At 46.2% G+C, this 17088-nt stretch overlaps 1 protein-coding gene across 2 annotated transcripts in view; it reads left to right on the top strand.

Annotated features, from left to right (window-relative positions):
- The window catches only part of col11a1b (collagen, type XI, alpha 1b), a 210906-nt gene that overhangs the window by 179739 nt on the left and 14079 nt on the right, over nucleotides 1-17088 (top strand). For both annotated transcript variants that reach the window (XM_037547674.1, XM_037547675.1), the window contains 11 exons: nucleotides 1-19; nucleotides 119-172; nucleotides 271-324; nucleotides 1172-1225; nucleotides 3010-3117; nucleotides 3233-3286; nucleotides 4682-4735; nucleotides 5413-5466; nucleotides 13335-13388; nucleotides 14972-15079; nucleotides 16964-17017. The exon at nucleotides 1-19 is cut by the window's left edge and continues 35 nt beyond it. In XM_037547674.1, coding sequence (XP_037403571.1) covers nucleotides 1-19; nucleotides 119-172; nucleotides 271-324; nucleotides 1172-1225; nucleotides 3010-3117; nucleotides 3233-3286; nucleotides 4682-4735; nucleotides 5413-5466; nucleotides 13335-13388; nucleotides 14972-15079; nucleotides 16964-17017 — 667 coding nt within the window. The remainder of the gene's footprint in view (nucleotides 20-118; nucleotides 173-270; nucleotides 325-1171; nucleotides 1226-3009; nucleotides 3118-3232; nucleotides 3287-4681; nucleotides 4736-5412; nucleotides 5467-13334; nucleotides 13389-14971; nucleotides 15080-16963; nucleotides 17018-17088) is intronic.

Below are 17088 nucleotides of genomic sequence, written 5' to 3'. Positions count from 1 at the left end.
GGGTGATGTCGGTGCGATGGTCAGTCCTAAAACAGCTTCAGTTTTTCCCGTTACTGACGTTTTTTTTTCTGATTATTTATTCCATTAATCAATGCTTTTCTCCTCGTGTTGGTAACAGGGTCCGCCAGGTCCTCCTGGTCCGAGAGGCCCTCAGGGGCCCAGCGGAGCTGATGTGAGTTGTTTTCCCGGTTTTAAGCTGAGTTTTCCGTATGGAATTGTAACGTGGTGCAGTAACAGCTCGGCTTGTGTTGACATTGTGTTTATGTGCAGGGAGCTCCAGGCCCTCCCGGCGGTATCGGAGCGATGGGAGGAAACGGAGAAAAGGTGGGACCTCCCTGACCCCTCAGATTATCTCTGCTTTTCCTGTTTGTGTGCCGGCGCTGCCCAGGCCTTTCCAGGCCTTTCTGCTTCTGTAGGGTCTTCATTTCCCCTCAGAGGCCAGTAAATAGCATCAGTGCGTCTCTGTATGTTCAGATGTTGACCTGTATATAAACATGTAGGTTATTTATGTTATTACATTATAGAAATGTTCAGTTATACTGTACATAATTATCAGATGGGCAGTGCTGTTTGATTTAAAAGTGTAAATAGTCAATAAAACCAGCTTTTCTAGAGTTTCAGTGTTGCTCTGTTGTGAATTTTCCACTTTTATCCTGAAAAATAAAATACATCTGTCTGTCTGTCTGTCTATCTATCTGTCTGTCTTTCTCTATATCTGTCTGTCTGTCCATCTGTCTATCTAACTGTCTGTCTGCCTGCCTTTCTGTCTGTCTGTCTATCCATCTTTCTGTCTCTCTGTCTCTATCTGTCTTTCTCTCTGTTTCTATCTATCTGTCTGTCTATCTATCTGTCTGTCTGTCTGTCTCTATCTATCTGTCTGTCTGTGTCTATCCATCTTTCGGTCTATCTGTCTATCTGTCTTTCTCTCTCTCTGTCTCTGTCTGTCTGTTGTTCTGTCTGGCTGTCCCTCTGTCTATCTGTCTTTCTCTCTCTCTCTGGCTCTGTCTGTCTGTCTGTCTGTCTGTCTGTCTGTCTGTTTATCTTTGTGTGCAAACAAACCACACATCACTGTTCATCTGCCTCTGTTGTTTATCATGGATATTATAGATGCTGCTGTAACAGCAGATTCTGTCGCCATGGCTACAATAAGCTAATGTGATGTTTTCTGCAGGGTGAGACGGGCGAAGCTGGCAACCCGGGACCTCCTGGAGAGCCTGGTCTAGGGGTGAGTGTGTGTGGGTGCTTGTTCCTGCTCCACAGGCTGTTTATAAGATAAACCTCCACACACGTATAATTGAGCTAAGCCTGCTGACAGTCAGGGGAAGCAGTCGCTCTTAGCCCCGCCCACGCGGTGTTAATGACCCTTGTGAGTTTATTAATTCAGATGTGTTGATGCGTGAATTATGCAGGACATTATGCACATTTTCCTGGGTCTCTGCTGCGCCGCGGGAACCCCTGCGCATGTAAACATCTCTGACAGTTCAGTGTTATTATCGTCGTCTCTGTTTATCAGGTGAGGATTAAACACGCCGCCTGCTCGTACGCCTGTTTACTGGATGTCCGCTTCTCCATTATTTCTGATCACATTAGTTGCTAAGCCTCTTAATTAACACGTCTGAACTGCTCGCTGTGTATTGGACCCCTCTGCTCTGTTTAGTTGTGATTGGATTACAGAGCTGCATTATGATGATTTTTGAACATCTCTCAGGGATAAAAGATACTGTAGTGTTTCTCAAATCGGACCTGCCCAGTCTGTTATCTCCAAGGGATAAGATCAGATTTGTGTGTCCAGACATCACCAGGCCATGGTAACAGTGTGGGCGTCCGTAACTACGTAGCTACACCGGTGACACGGATTTCAAGCGTGGATGCAGGAGAGATGGAGGAGCATCATCTCTCCTCCAGCCTCTTCAGAACGCTCGCCATAATCATGAGCTCTTCTTGAATCCCAGCGCTTCATCACTTTACACCTGCTGTATATAAAACGCTCCATATAAATAAATATGGAATTTTCCATTTCTGTAAAAAATTAACAACAAAAGCGTGACATGGCTTTGATATGAGAGCAACAAAGATCAGTAGAGTTTTACAGGAGAGTTTATGGTGGCTGGTTGGTGTAGTGGATAACACCTCTGCTTTCTGGGCTGTGGACTGGGGTTCAGTCCCCTCCTGGGGAAGCGCCTCTCACTATATCAATAAGAGGCCTTGGGCAAGACTCCTAACACCACCTTCACCTGCCTGTGTAAAAATCATCAAATCGTAAGCCGCTCTGGATAAGAGCGCCTGCTAAAGGCCGAAATCTAAACGGTGTAACTTGGAGCGCTTTAACACTAGAGCTTTTCTCCGGACCCAGGCCTGCTTGCTCTTTGAGTTCGGTGCATTTGGTCAAGTGTGAAAGCTGGTTTCAAGTCTGGGAGCGGAACAGAGAACCGATTTCTCACCCTCCTGGAATCGGTGGTCTGGCTCCTGGCACCACGTCACCACTTCAGCTTATCAGGTCACTTCCCTTCCTTCTCATATGAAAACGGCCCCCTGTTTGAAGGAGCTCCTATAGGGTGGAATACCGTGGATCCAAAAAGTGCTGCTCCTCACCGCCTGAGTGTTTGTATTCAAGCACAGTGACAAAAGGCGGCGAACAGATGAAGCTGTTCTGACCACTTCGCAAACCCGTGCGCAGGAAAGTGAATGAATGAATCTTAGTGTGAAAGTGAACCAGCACTAATGAGGCCCTCCCCCAAACGAGCCCAGAATCGGACATGGGTGCGGACTCACCGTGTGAAAACACCGCTAGAGACCAGAGAAATATTTAGGTTGAGTTAAAAAAAAAAAACTGTAAATTGATTTTTAGACTTCACTTTTTCACCACTGCAAAATCTAACGCAGCTTTAAAACGACGTTTAAGCGTTTAAGCTGCATTTATATTTAAGACGTTTCATGCAGGCGGCAACAATTCGCAACAAATTACTCCCGGGAGAAGTTCAGAGGTTCGTGTCTGCTCTGTGTTTTTAGGGTCCTAAAGGTGAAATTGGAGAGAAGGGAGAGACGGGACCACCCGGAGCTGCCGGACCTGCCGGAGCCCGAGGACCACCCGGAGACGACGGTCCAAAAGGAAACCCAGTGAGTCGATTGTTCAACTTTCCTCTTTAGCACTTTAAAGCATTTAGATGGTCCAGATTAAATGACACATTCCTGGCTGCAGATTCAACAGACCTGTCTCTCCTTTTCCAACTAGGGACCCATTGGCTTCCCTGGAGATCCGGGTCCACCCGGAGAGCCTGGTGTTGCTGTAAGTTCAACAAGGAGGTGTTCATACACCTCAGTGCCACGTATAAATCTGTTATTGTGGTTCGAATACATCCACTGAAAAGAGAACGTATGAATGGCCGTGTATAGAGTCATTATTGGAAACGTAGCCCTATTCCAGCTGGGTTAGTTTTATGAATGTATGAATGTAATTCGTGCGATTTTCCCCAAATTACTCCATATAAACATCATTGCGTAGATGTTTACACAAGCATTAGAGTAGCTACACATGTGGCGGCACTCACTGTATAAAAGTATGCAGCTTTTAAACTTATAAAAGCAAAGAACCGGGTTGACTTTAAATTTTCAGTTCACTCAACTTGTAGCAATAAGTTTTCAGAAGAATAAATAGTTTTTTGCTTAACGCTGCTGGCAGAACATCTCCAAAATGGTAACTTTACAGGAGAAGGAAAAAAACGTGCATTACTTTTCTTGTAAGTCAATGGAACCAGAATTTTTTCCAAGTACATCTTGAGTCGTTTCTTTTGACCCATTCATCATGAAATTTACATGCAATGTAAAGAAAACAGGCCTTTTCAGATTTTGTCAAAAAACGAAAATTGGATTGTTACATTACTTTGATCATTTCAATATGACTACACTTTAAAAAGATGGTTCTTCAAGCGTTCTTTAGTGAAGAAATGGTTCTGTTTAGAACCATGAACACTCAAAGAACCCTTTGCATGATTAAAGGGTTTTTACATCATGAATGTGTTCTTCAGACTGTTGGAGAATGTGCTGTAGATGGTTCTATGTAGAAACTTTTTGAAAAGGGTTCTATATAGCACCCAAGAGGGTTCTTCTAGTGTTTCGGTCTCAACCCTCACTCATGCACATTTTCCATCACTCTGAAGAACTCCTTCATGGCACAAAGAACCCTTTAATCATGCGAAGGTTTCTCTGCATCGTGAAATGGTTCTACAGATTGATGGAGAATGTGTTGCATATGTAGAACCTTTTTTTGAAAAGGGTTCTAAGTAGCACCCAAAAGGGTCATTCTGTTCTAATAAGCCTTACGCCATAACAATAGAAGAACACTTTTATAGAACCTTTTTTTCTGTAGCACATTTTCCATCACTCTGAAGAACCCTTTCATGGTGCAAGCTCTTTGAGTGTTCATGGTTCTATAAAGAGCTTCTGTACTAAAGAGGTGTGTAGTATTAGCTCTGAGGCTCTGAGCCAGTTACAGAAGGTAATTCTTACTCCTCAGACTGTAAAAACTACAGATTCACACTGGATTAAAATCACTGATCTCGTCGGTAATCTCTCAGATTACAGCACCTCCCCAGATGAAACTAATCCAGCTCCAACAGGGCTTATGAATGTGTGTTATGGGGCAGACCATGTGTGTGAGTTTTGGGGTTTTCCTCTCTTTCAGGGACTCGACGGCCTTGCTGGGGATAAAGGAGATGACGGAGAATCTGGTCAGCCGGTAAGTCGGTGTCTGTTCCTGTGGTGCACATTCAGGTGAGAGCAGAAAGGTGTGCACCATGTATTAGAACGAGGTTCAAGTCGCAGGTGTGCCATGTGCCACCCATGATTGAAGGAAACAGCTGGTCTCATTGTCTTCAGTCTTACAGGCTATAATTGTCTATAATGTACTAATAATCTGCTTTTTCTGACCCATGCAGTTGTTCATTGTTCTAGAATTACTGACCACTCCCATCGTAAAGCCAGAAAAGTGCAGAACAGAGTCGTTTATGATAATAGGATAATTATACACTAATAATAATGTGTGGGTGTAGTCGAGCTTCACAGCCTTACTAAGGATCGGTTTAGGCTTTGGAAACAAGCAGCACAGCAACAAAGCACTCCACTGTGGCCAAATGGCATAAACGTAAAGCGTTTTCCTCCAAGGTTATGAAGTGTTTAGCCACAGAGTTCGAACAATGCAAGCAAGGAAACACACATAAACTGAGCGTTCCTCTCCTGGAAAGTGCTTACAGTTTAACAGAAGGGTGAACTAATCCACTGGCATCTGTGTACGGTCAGAATAGACGAGCATAAATAAATCCAGCTCTAGTTAAGAATCCCTCATTGATAAAACGGGATGGGGCGTCATTACTGGACGCACAGATGTAATCCATATTCATTCTGTGTGCACTGCAGGGTCCTCCTGGTCCATCTGGTGAAGCCGGCCCACCGGGACCCCCTGGGAAGAGAGTAAGTGCCCTACAGCTAACGAGTCCGCCGTTTGTTCTGTGGCTTTAATTTTGTTTGTGACAACTGTTTCTGTCGGCGCTGGCGCGGCGCGTCTGCTGGGACCCACTCCTCTAAATGAGTTTTGTGGCACTCTGTTGTCTGTAAGCACTAAAACTGTGTTTCACGAGCAAAAGTTTAGATGTTTTACTCTCTGTTCCAAATTTATTGGCTGTAAAACTCCGTAAAGGAAAACAATGGAGCCCAAAAACTGCCCCAAAGCTCCAAACGGACCCAAAGCAGGAAAAAGCCTCACTTTGGAGTGAATTAAGCCTCGCTTTCAAATCAAAACCCTGAAAACCGCTCGGTCTGCAGCACCAGCCACAATCAGAGCCTCCTCCTAAAAATAATGGGACGGTGGTACGAGACACACAGTCACACGAGCCTAGTGCAGGCATGCTAACAGGACATTTGGAGATTAGAGGGACTCTTTAACATTATATCTGCTCATATTGAAGAACCGCACGGTGCCTGAGCTCCTCTCCCATCACAGGGCGACTGAACTTCACTGTTTAGTCAGTGAAGGAACCTGATGCATCTGTTCTAATGCTACCACACACCACATAAAGGCTACCACACACTGTCTAAAGGCTACTGCATCTGTCCTAATGCTACCACACACCACATAAAGGCTACCACACACTGTCTAAAGGCTACTGCATCTGTCCTAATGCTACCACACACCACATAAAGGCTACCACACACTGTCTAAAGGCTACTGCATCTGTCCTAATGCTACCACACACCACATAAAGGCTACCACACACTGTCTAAAGGCTACTGCATCTGTCCTAATGCTACCACACACCACATAAAGGCTACCACACACTGCCTAAAGGCTCTCACACACTGTCTAAAGGCTACTGCATCTGTCCTAATGCTACCACACACTGCCTAAAGGCTCTCACACACTGTCTAAAGACTACCACACACTGTCTAAAGACTACCACACACTGTCTAAAGACTACCACACACTGTCTAAAGGCTACTGCATCTGTCCTAATGCTACCACACACCACATAAAGGCTACCACACACTGTCTAAAGGCTACTGCATCTGTTCTAATGCTACCACACACCACATAAAGGCTACCACACACTGTCTAAAGGCTACTGCATCTGTCCTAATGCTACCACACACCACATAAAGGCTACCACACACTGTCTAAAGGCTACTGCATCTGTTCTAATGCTACCACACACCACATAAAGGCTACCACACACTGTCTAAAGGCTACTGCATCTGTCCTAATGCTACCACACACCACATAAAGGCTACCACACACTGTCTAAAGGCTACTGCATCTGTCCTAATGCTACCACACACCACATAAAGGCTACCACACACTGTCTAAAGGCTACTGCATCTGTCCTAATGCTACCACACACTGCCTAAAGGCTCTCACACACTGTCTAAAGACTACCACACACTGCCTAAAGGCTCTCACACACTGTCTAAAGGCTACTGCATCTGTCCTAATGCTACCACACACTGTCTAAAGGCTCTCACACACTGTCTAAAGGCTCCTACAGCTGTCCTAATGCTACCACACACTGTCTAAAGGCTCTCACACACTGTCTAAAGGCTCCTACAGCTGTCCTAATGCTACCACACACTGCCTAAAGGCTCTCACACACTGTCTAAAGGCTCCTACAGCTGTCCTAATGCTACCACACACCACATAAAGGCTACCACACACTGTCTAAAGGCTACTGCATCTGTCCTAATGCTACCACACACCACATAAAGGCTACCACACACTGTCTAAAGGCTACTGCATCTGTCCTAATGCTACCACACACCACATAAAGGCTACAACAACACTGTCTAAAGGCTACTGCATCTGTCCTAATGCTACCACACACCACATAATGGCTACCACACACTGTCTAAAGGCTACTGCATCTGTCCTAATGCTACCACACAGCACATAAAGGCTACCACACACTGTCTAAAGGCTACTGCATCTGTCCTAATGCTACCACACACTGCCTAAAGGCTCTCACACACTGTCTAAAGACTACCACACACTGCCTAAAGGCTCTCACACACTGTCTAAAGGCTACTGCATCTGTCCTAATGCTACCACACACTGTCTAAAGGCTCTCACACACTGTCTAAAGGCTCCTACAGCTGTCCTAATGCTACCACACACTGTCTAAAGGCTCTCACACACTGTCTAAAGGCTCCTACAGCTGTCCTAATGCTACCACACACTGTCTAAAGGCTACCACATCCCATTAAAGGCTACTGGAGCTGTTTTAATGCTACCACACACAGTCTAAAGGCCACTGCACACCATTGAAAGACTACTATAACCGAAGGCAGGAAACACCCAGGACAGGTCATCAGTCTATTGCAGTGCAACAAGAAAGTATAAATACATCAAATTTTTCCATAGAACTGCTGAGTTTTCCAGATCCGCTCTTGCTGCAGGAGAAGACCGACATTCTGAGACGTTCTAATAGAATATTAACCGCGGATCAGCGTGACGGGAGTGTGGGAGCGGAATGATATCAGGAGGAAATGAAGTTGTCATTTTATGTCCTCGAGGCCCAGAATAGATTATTACCTCACAGCAACACAGCGTTTATGACCTGTCCCATTTCAGAGCCGTAACGCTTTACTGTTCATATAAAAGCTCTTCATCTGCCGCTGTCAAAGCGAAGGCTGGGGCAGCGAGCCAGGAACGAAACTAACTTCATTCAGCAAAATCCACGAACTTTCAGATCGGCTTAATGTTTATTAATGTAGCGTCGATGTTCATTTTAGTGCACAGGACTGGGCAGAAGACTTAGGCACACAAAAAACACTGTTATTAAGATAAATACCAAGAACATCACAACACGAAGCAACTTCGGTATTGTGTGTAGTCCTTATACGCCTGGTTTGGCTTATCAGGACATACTGACTGTAAATCAGGAGCTGCTAATGGGATTGAAGAGATCCATGTGATGTCTGGAGTGCAGAGAGAAGAAATCAATGCACTAATGTTAGTTTGCATCTCTCTTTATATTATATGGTGAATTTAGAAGCAAAAACCTGCTGCCAAAAGATTTTACACTAGAGTTTGATTAGGTTCAGACTTTTGCACAGTGCTGTATGTTAATGTCAGGGGATTTTATTCACTGCAAAAATATCTTGTCAAGTGAAATCATCTCCAATCTAGTCGATCTACCTAATATTTCCCATTATCCACCTTATCCACCCCACTCATCCAGCACACACACTCCCATCAGGTAGGAGGCTGCGGAGCATTAAGAGTAAAACTACCAGACTGAGGAACAGCTTCTTCCCTGAAGCCGTGAGACTCTCAAACTCCAGTTAGACGTCACTGCAACGGCACTTCATGTCCACTGATTCATCTCTGCTGCTGGACTGAGTCAGTGCCCCCACTATATCACCCCTCCACTATATCACCCCTCCACTATACCACCCCTCCACTATACCCCCCCCCCCACTATATCACCCCCTCCACTATATCACCCCTCCACTATATCACCCCTCCACTATACCTCCCCTCCACTATATCAGCCCTCCACTATACCTCCCCTCCACTATATCAGCCCTCCACTATATCACCCCTGCACTATATCACCCCTCCACTATATCAGCCCTCCACTATACCCCCCCCCCCCCACTATATCACCCCCTCCACTATATCACCCCTCCACTATATCACCCCTCCACTATACCTCCCCTCCACTATATCAGCCCTCCACTATACCTCCCCTCCACTATATCAGCCCTCCACTATATCACCCCTACACTATACCACCCCTCCACTATATCAGCCCTCCACTATACCCCCCCCCCACTATATCACCCCCTCCACTATATCACCCCTCCACTATATCACCCCTCCACTATACCTCCCCTCCACTATATCAGCCCTCCACTATACCTCCCCTCCACTATATCAGCCCTCCACTATATCACCCCTACACTATATCACCCCTCCACTATATCACCCCTCCACTATATCACCCCTCCACTATATCACCCCTCCACTGTATCACCCCTCCACTATACCACCCCTCCACTATATCACCCCTACACTATATCACCCCTCCACTATACCTCCCCTCCACTATATCAGCCCTCCACTATGCCTCCCGTCCACTATATCAGCCCTCCACTATATCACCCCTGCACTATATCACCCCTCCACTATATCAGCCCTCCACTATACCCCCCCCCCCACTATATCACCCCCCTCCACTATATCACCCCTCCACTATATCACCCCTCCACTATACCTCCCCTCCACTATATCAGCCCTCCACTATACCTCCCCTCCACTATATCAGCCCTCCACTATATCACCCCTACACTATACCACCCCTCCACTATATCAGCCCTCCACTATACCCCCCCCCCACTATATCACCCCCTCCACTATATCACCCCTCCACTATATCACCCCTCCACTATACCTCCCCTCCACTATATCAGCCCTCCACTATACCTCCCCTCCACTATATCAGCCCTCCACTATATCACCCCTACACTATATCACCCCTCCACTATATCACCCCTCCACTATATCACCCCTCCACTATATCACCCCTCCACTGTATCACCCCTCCACTATACCACCCCTCCACTATATCACCCCTACACTATATCACCCCTACACTATATCACCCCTCCTCTATATCACCCCCTCCACTATATCAGCCCTCCACTATATCACCCCTCCACTATACCACCCCTCCACTATATCAGCCCTCCACTATATCACCCCTACACTACATCACCCCTCCACTATATCACCCCTCCACTACATCACCCCTACACTACATCACCCCTCCACTATATCACCCCTCCACTATATCACCCCTCCACTACATCACCCCTCCACTATATCACCCCCCCACTATATCACCCCTCCACTGTATCACCCCTCCACTGTATCACCCCTCCACTATATCACCCCTCCACTATATCACCCCTCCACTGTATCACCCCTCCACTACATCACCCCTCCACTATATCACCCCCCCACTATATCACCCCTCCACTGTATCACCCCTCCACTGTATCACCCCTCCACTATATCACCCCCTCCACTATATCACCCCATCCACTATATCACCCCCTCCACTATATCACCCCATCCACTATACCTCCCCTCCACTATATCAGCCCTCCACTATATCACCCCTACACTATACCACCCCTCCACTATATCAGCCCTCCACTATACCCCCCCCCCACTATATCACCCCCTCCACTATATCACCCCTCCACTATATCACCCCTCCACTATACCTCCCCTCCACTATATCAGCCCTCCACTATACCTCCCCTCCACTATATCAGCCCTCCACTATATCACCCCTACACTATATCACCCCTCCACTATATCACCCCTCCACTATATCACCCCTCCACTATATCACCCCTCCACTGTATCACCCCTCCACTATACCACCCCTCCACTATATCACCCCTACACTATATCACCCCTCCACTATACCTCCCCTCCACTATATCAGCCCTCCACTATGCCTCCCGTCCACTATATCAGCCCTCCACTATATCACCCCTGCACTATATCACCCCTCCACTATATCAGCCCTCCACTATACCCCCCCCCCCCACTATATCACCCCCTCCACTATATCACCCCTCCACTATATCACCCCTCCACTATACCTCCCCTCCACTATATCAGCCCTCCACTATACCTCCCCTCCACTATATCACCCCTCCACTATATCACCCCTACACTATACCACCCCTCCACTATATCAGCCCTCCACTATACCCCCCCCCCACTATATCACCCCCTCCACTATATCACCCCTCCACTATATCACCCCTCCACTATACCTCCCCTCCACTATATCAGCCCTCCACTATACCTCCCCTCCACTATATCAGCCCTCCACTATATCACCCCTACACTATATCACCCCTCCACTATATCACCCCTCCACTATATCACCCCTCCACTATATCACCCCTCCACTGTATCACCCCTCCACTATACCACCCCTCCACTATATCACCCCTACACTATATCACCCCTACACTATATCACCCCTCCTCTATATCACCCCCTCCACTATATCAGCCCTCCACTATATCACCCCTCCACTATACCACCCCTCCACTATATCAGCCCTCCACTATATCACCCCTACACTACATCACCCCTCCACTATATCACCCCTCCACTACATCACCCCTACACTACATCACCCCTCCACTATATCACCCCTCCACTATATCACCCCTCCACTACATCACCCCTCCACTATATCACCCCCCCACTATATCACCCCTCCACTGTATCACCCCTCCACTGTATCACCCCTCCACTATATCACCCCTCCACTATATCACCCCTCCACTGTATCACCCCTCCACTACATCACCCCTCCACTATATCACCCCCCCACTATATCACCCCTCCACTGTATCACCCCTCCACTGTATCACCCCTCCACTATATCACCCCCTCCACTATATCACCCCATCCACTATATCACCCCCTCCACTATATCACCCCATCCACTATATCACCCCTCCACTATATCACCCCATCCACTATATCACCCCCTCCACTATATCACCCCATCCACTATATCACCCCCTCCACTATATCACCCCATCCACTATATCACCCCTCCACTATATCACCCTATACGTCACTCTATACATCACCAGTATTAAGATTTACACCTTCTACCTCGCGCTCATGGTGCTGTGTCTCATGCTGCTGTTATTTGCACCTTCTGCTTATTGCTTATTGTACTTGGGAGTTAACTGGGACCTTGAGTTCACTATTTCATTCCACCTCGTGTACCACATGTGATGCAAATGACAATAAAGCTTTATCTTATCTTATCTTATCTTATCTTATCTTATCTTATCTTATTTCCAGATCATTTTATACAAAGAGCTAAACAATCTGCCAATATACTGAGATAATTTTACTGAATAAAATTACCTTAAAAAAGTTCAAACAAACTTTAGGAATAAGTTAAATAATCCCATTTGTTTTGCTTTTGGTGCATCACTAATGCTTGTGCAAGGTAAAAGTCACCTGACTTGTTCAAATTCTCCTAAAAATAAACAAATCAAGAGGGTTTTATTGAACAGCGACACCAATCATGGCACAAACGCGGCCATCGAGCGCCTCGTTGCCGTCTGTTCTCTATTAGATTCACTGTATCAGCAGGTTCACAGACCTGTTTCTGCTACACCTCAAACGGATCTATATGGTAGTTTACTGCACGGTACCGCCCCCCACACGCAAACCTGCCAGATGAAGATGAGTCGTGCGTGTCTGGAGAACATTGCGGCTCGTTTGCCGCCCTGATGAGTCTATTTGCGTTTTCCCATTCCACCTTAAATGGTGCAACAGTTCTGATGCCTGAGGAGCCAGAATGCAACCATTTAAGGTGGAACGAGAAAGTTAGCCTAGCTAACAAGACATCAGCACTACTAGTGATTTTTTATGGTTGTTATGAAGAAAAGGACCAAAATACACTGAATCGACATTAAACTAAGATTCTACGATGTTTTTCATAATATTTTAGAGAAAATTCTCACATTTGTGGGTCGCTTTGGTCTCTTGTTCTCCGGTTTTTCTTGTTTTCTCATATCTCTCTGTTTGGAGTCTCTGGAAAACCTGTTTGGAGGGTCATGTAGTCCCAACACTTCACCGCACCCCTAGAGGTGAATGTGCAAAACAGAGGGGTAGGGCTGAGTGGTTGGGGTGGGGGGTGAAATGGGACTGGGCCTAAGAGAAAGAGGGCTGAGAATGAGAGATTTCACCAAGCTGCCGCTTTAACGCATCTGCCTTCTTCCCCCTGCAGGGTCCCATTGGTCCAGCTGGAACTGAAGGAAAGCAGGGAGAGAAAGGCGCGAAGGTGAGGCCGAATCCGCCTGGCGCATGCTGGAGACCACACGGCGACACATTTAATCCGTGCTGGCCGAGTAGAAACGACAGGATTTTCATTACTGTGTAGAAAGTTTTCTTTGTCTAAAGCTCTGCGGTCTGTCATGCGTGCAGGCGTGACTCCATACAGACGGGCTGAGGCCTCTTTTCAACTTCTCCGCACATCAAAGACTAATTGGATGCCAAGATAGCTTAATCCGCTCGGTGTGTTCTGTCAGGGAGGGAGATGGAAAATCTATATCTTCTTCTTTTTCCATCCAAAAAGGCCCAATTTTCAGAGCAGCAGCACAAACTGATGATATTAACCATCCCATCCAAATTTTACCTTTCCCTCGCTCAGAGAAAAGAAATGCTCTAAATGAGATCTCCTCTTGGTCTCAGGTTCTTCTCCCAAACCTGGTTCCGTCCAGTGGGATAGAGTGAGACTCCTGAGAGTCCTGTAAAGTCTGGCCGGAGATTTTCTCACTGTCACACACGTGGATTAACTCCTTAGTGTCTGACTTAGTGTCTCAGTTGAGTAATGTCTCTACAAGAAATGTGTGAGATCTCATTGTTTTCCTATACAGCTCTGTTCTAGATCACAGAACCCTCTCTGTGCAGAAGGAGAACTCACGCTTTTCTCCTTCAACACCAGAGGTTCTCAGAGTGAGATGCTGATGCTAGTCTCCTCTTTTTTCCCCTCATTTAGGAGAGAATTCAGAAATCAGTGATTCTTCATTAATGTAATATTGAGATCTGCTTTATTTCTCCTGAACCTCCTCAGGAGAAGAGAGGAGATCAACATCAGCGTCTCACTGTGAGACGTTCTGCTAATGAAGGAGAAAAGCATGCGTTCTCCTTCTGCACTGAGAGGGTTCTGTGATCTAGAACAGAGCTGTATAAGAGAATGATAAGATCTCCCACTTTTCTTATGGAGACGTTATGAGGCTGAGACGAGGCTGAGACGAGGCTGAGACGAGGCTGAGACGAGTTAATCCACGTGTGGGACAGTGCTTTGATCATCTGAGTTTTATTTCTCAGGAGACGAATTTCAGATTCAGGAGAAAACGACTTGATTTCCAACCAAACTGAACCAGGTTTAGCAGAAGAGCCTGAGACCAAGAGTCTGTCTCATTTAGAGCATTTCTGACCTCTGCGTATCGACGTTGTGCTGCATTACATAATCAATTCAATGTAAACATATGATTAAATACATAATTCCACGATTATCAATTACATTTACTTTTGTATCAGCAGCTTTGATTCCGCACTGCACTGTAAAGATTTGGCTTTTTCACGACAGAGCACACAGAAAAAGCACCTCATCAAATTCAGATCGCATTAAATTTGATGAAATGTGGACTGAAGCTTTAGAATCTGCTGCTTCCACACCACTGTGTCTCCTGCGAGTCACAAATCATTCATATACATGTGTAGCGTGATCATCGCCGGAGATGACCAGCCTGCCCTGGAGGTAGAAACCTCATGAAATGACCAGCGTAGTTATAAGTTCTAAGCTGTTAGTGTTTGTGCTGATTTGTCGGCGGACGTCCTGATTTCTCCTCTGTCCCTCAGGGTGACCCAGGTGCTGAAGGACCGGTGGGTAAGACTGGACCTGTCGGCCCCCAGGGACCCCCTGGAAAGGCCGGAGCTGAGGGTCTAAGAGGAATCCCTGGCCCTGTGGTAAGAGAGAAAGGATGTTTGAAGGATATTTCAGATGTTTGGAGAGATGGATCAATAAAACCTCCACGCAGTAACTCTAGTGCTTCGTCAGCGCTGACTAACTATTTAAGGCTTGATGCAAAGAAAGTGCCTATTTCTGGGGTTTACCTCTTAAAAAGATGGTTCTTCAGGTTCTTTAGTAAAGAAAATGGTTCTATATGAAACACATGAACACTCAAAACTATGCATGCCTGCCTAAATGGATCTTTGCATGGAGAAAGGGTTCCTCAGAGTGATGGATATGGAGATGTGCTGATGTAGAACCTTTTGAAAAGGGTTCTGTATAGGAACAAAAATTGTTCTGCTGCTGTTATGAACTTGCATAACAATATAAGAACCCATTTAGGTGCTACATAGAACCACATACAACACATTTTCCATTAATCTGAAGTCTGAAGAACCATTTCAAGATTCAAAGAACCACTTAATCATGTTCATGGTTCTATGTAGAACCATCTTCTTCACTGAAGAACCCTTGAAGAACCAACTTGTGTATCTTTCATTAATGATGTGATTTCTGAGTGCTACTGTTGGGTTTAGTTGATGTGTACTAACAGGCAGAAATCAAAAAGATTGTTCTTCAGTATAGGAAGTTCTATCTAGAACCATTTACATGCTAGAATGGTTCACTGCATAGTGAGATTCTTCAGATTGATGGAGAATGTGTGTTGATGGTTCAGTATAGCACCAAATAGGGTTCTTCTATTGATACAAGCTTGACATCGTAACTACACAAGATGGTGCCATAAAGAACAAGTTTCCACAAAGGAAACAATCTCAATCAATCTGAAGGACTATTTCACCATGCAAAAAAGGGGGGCGCTATAGTGGCAAGCATTACAGCAGGGGGCGCTATAGTGGCAAGTATTACAGCAGGGGGCGCTATAGTGGCAAGCATTACAGCAGGGGGCGCTATAGTGGCAAGTATTACAGCAGGGGGCGCTATAGTGGTAAGCACTACAGCAGGGGGCTCTATAGTGGCAAGCATTACAGCAGGGGGCGCTATAGTGGTAAGCACTACAGCAGGGGGCGCTATAGTGGCAAGCATTACAGCAGGGGGCGCTATAGTGGCAAGCATTACAGCAGGGGGCGCTATAGTGGCAAGCATTACAGCAGGGGGCGCTATAGTGGTAAGCACTACAGCAGGGGGCTCTATAGTGGCAAGCATTACAGCAGGGGGCGCTATAGTGGTAAGCACTACAGCAGGGCGCTCTATAGTGGCAAGCATTACAGCAGGGGGCGCTATAGTGGTAAGCACTACAGCAGGGCGCTCTATAGTGGCAAGCATTACAGCAGGGGGCGCTATAGTGGTAAGCACTACAGCAGGGGGTGCTATAGTGGTAAGCACTACAGCAGGGGGCGCTATAGTGGCAAGCCTAGCTTAACTGTTTGTTCTCGTCTACTGTTCACATGCTTAGTCATTGTGGCTGTGGGAATCACAGTAGATCCCGTTTTACAGACACTGTAAATAATAAGCCAGTAAGAAAGAGTGAAAATGTTAAACATTCTGTGCTGCATGCAGATTTCCCAGTCTGAATGCTGCTGAGGGTAAACAAACGTATCGTGCTCTTTCACGAATTCAGCAAAGTGATCGATTGGCCTGTTTATCCATTCGTTAAAAGAATCTGGTAGAATGTTCTTGCAGTGCTACGTAGAACATTGTGTCTATGAGTGACCAGCATGTACAAGCTGTATGTTGTGTGAGTTAGAAACTCTAGCACACTGGCGCTGGTTGAGAGCCCCCTAGTGTCCGGAGGTTCTAAGCCAGTAGACCCAGTTTGCAGTCTACCCCTGTTAAAAAGCCTGGAGCTCAGTCAATCTGATAGATGTTCTACACCTTCTCAGGGTGAACAAGGACTTCCTGGAGCTGCAGGACAGGATGGACCCCCTGGCCCACTGGTAAGAAAACATCACTAAATCTGCTTTACTTACCTCAACACTTCAGACAACTGCGTGGAATCTCTTGATTT

This window comes from Pygocentrus nattereri, chromosome 19 (assembly GCF_015220715.1).
Source record: "Pygocentrus nattereri isolate fPygNat1 chromosome 19, fPygNat1.pri, whole genome shotgun sequence".
Taxonomy (NCBI): Eukaryota; Metazoa; Chordata; class Actinopteri; order Characiformes; family Serrasalmidae; genus Pygocentrus; species Pygocentrus nattereri.
Note: the sequence above shows the minus strand (reverse complement) of the source record. Positions and strands in the feature narration are given on the sequence as shown.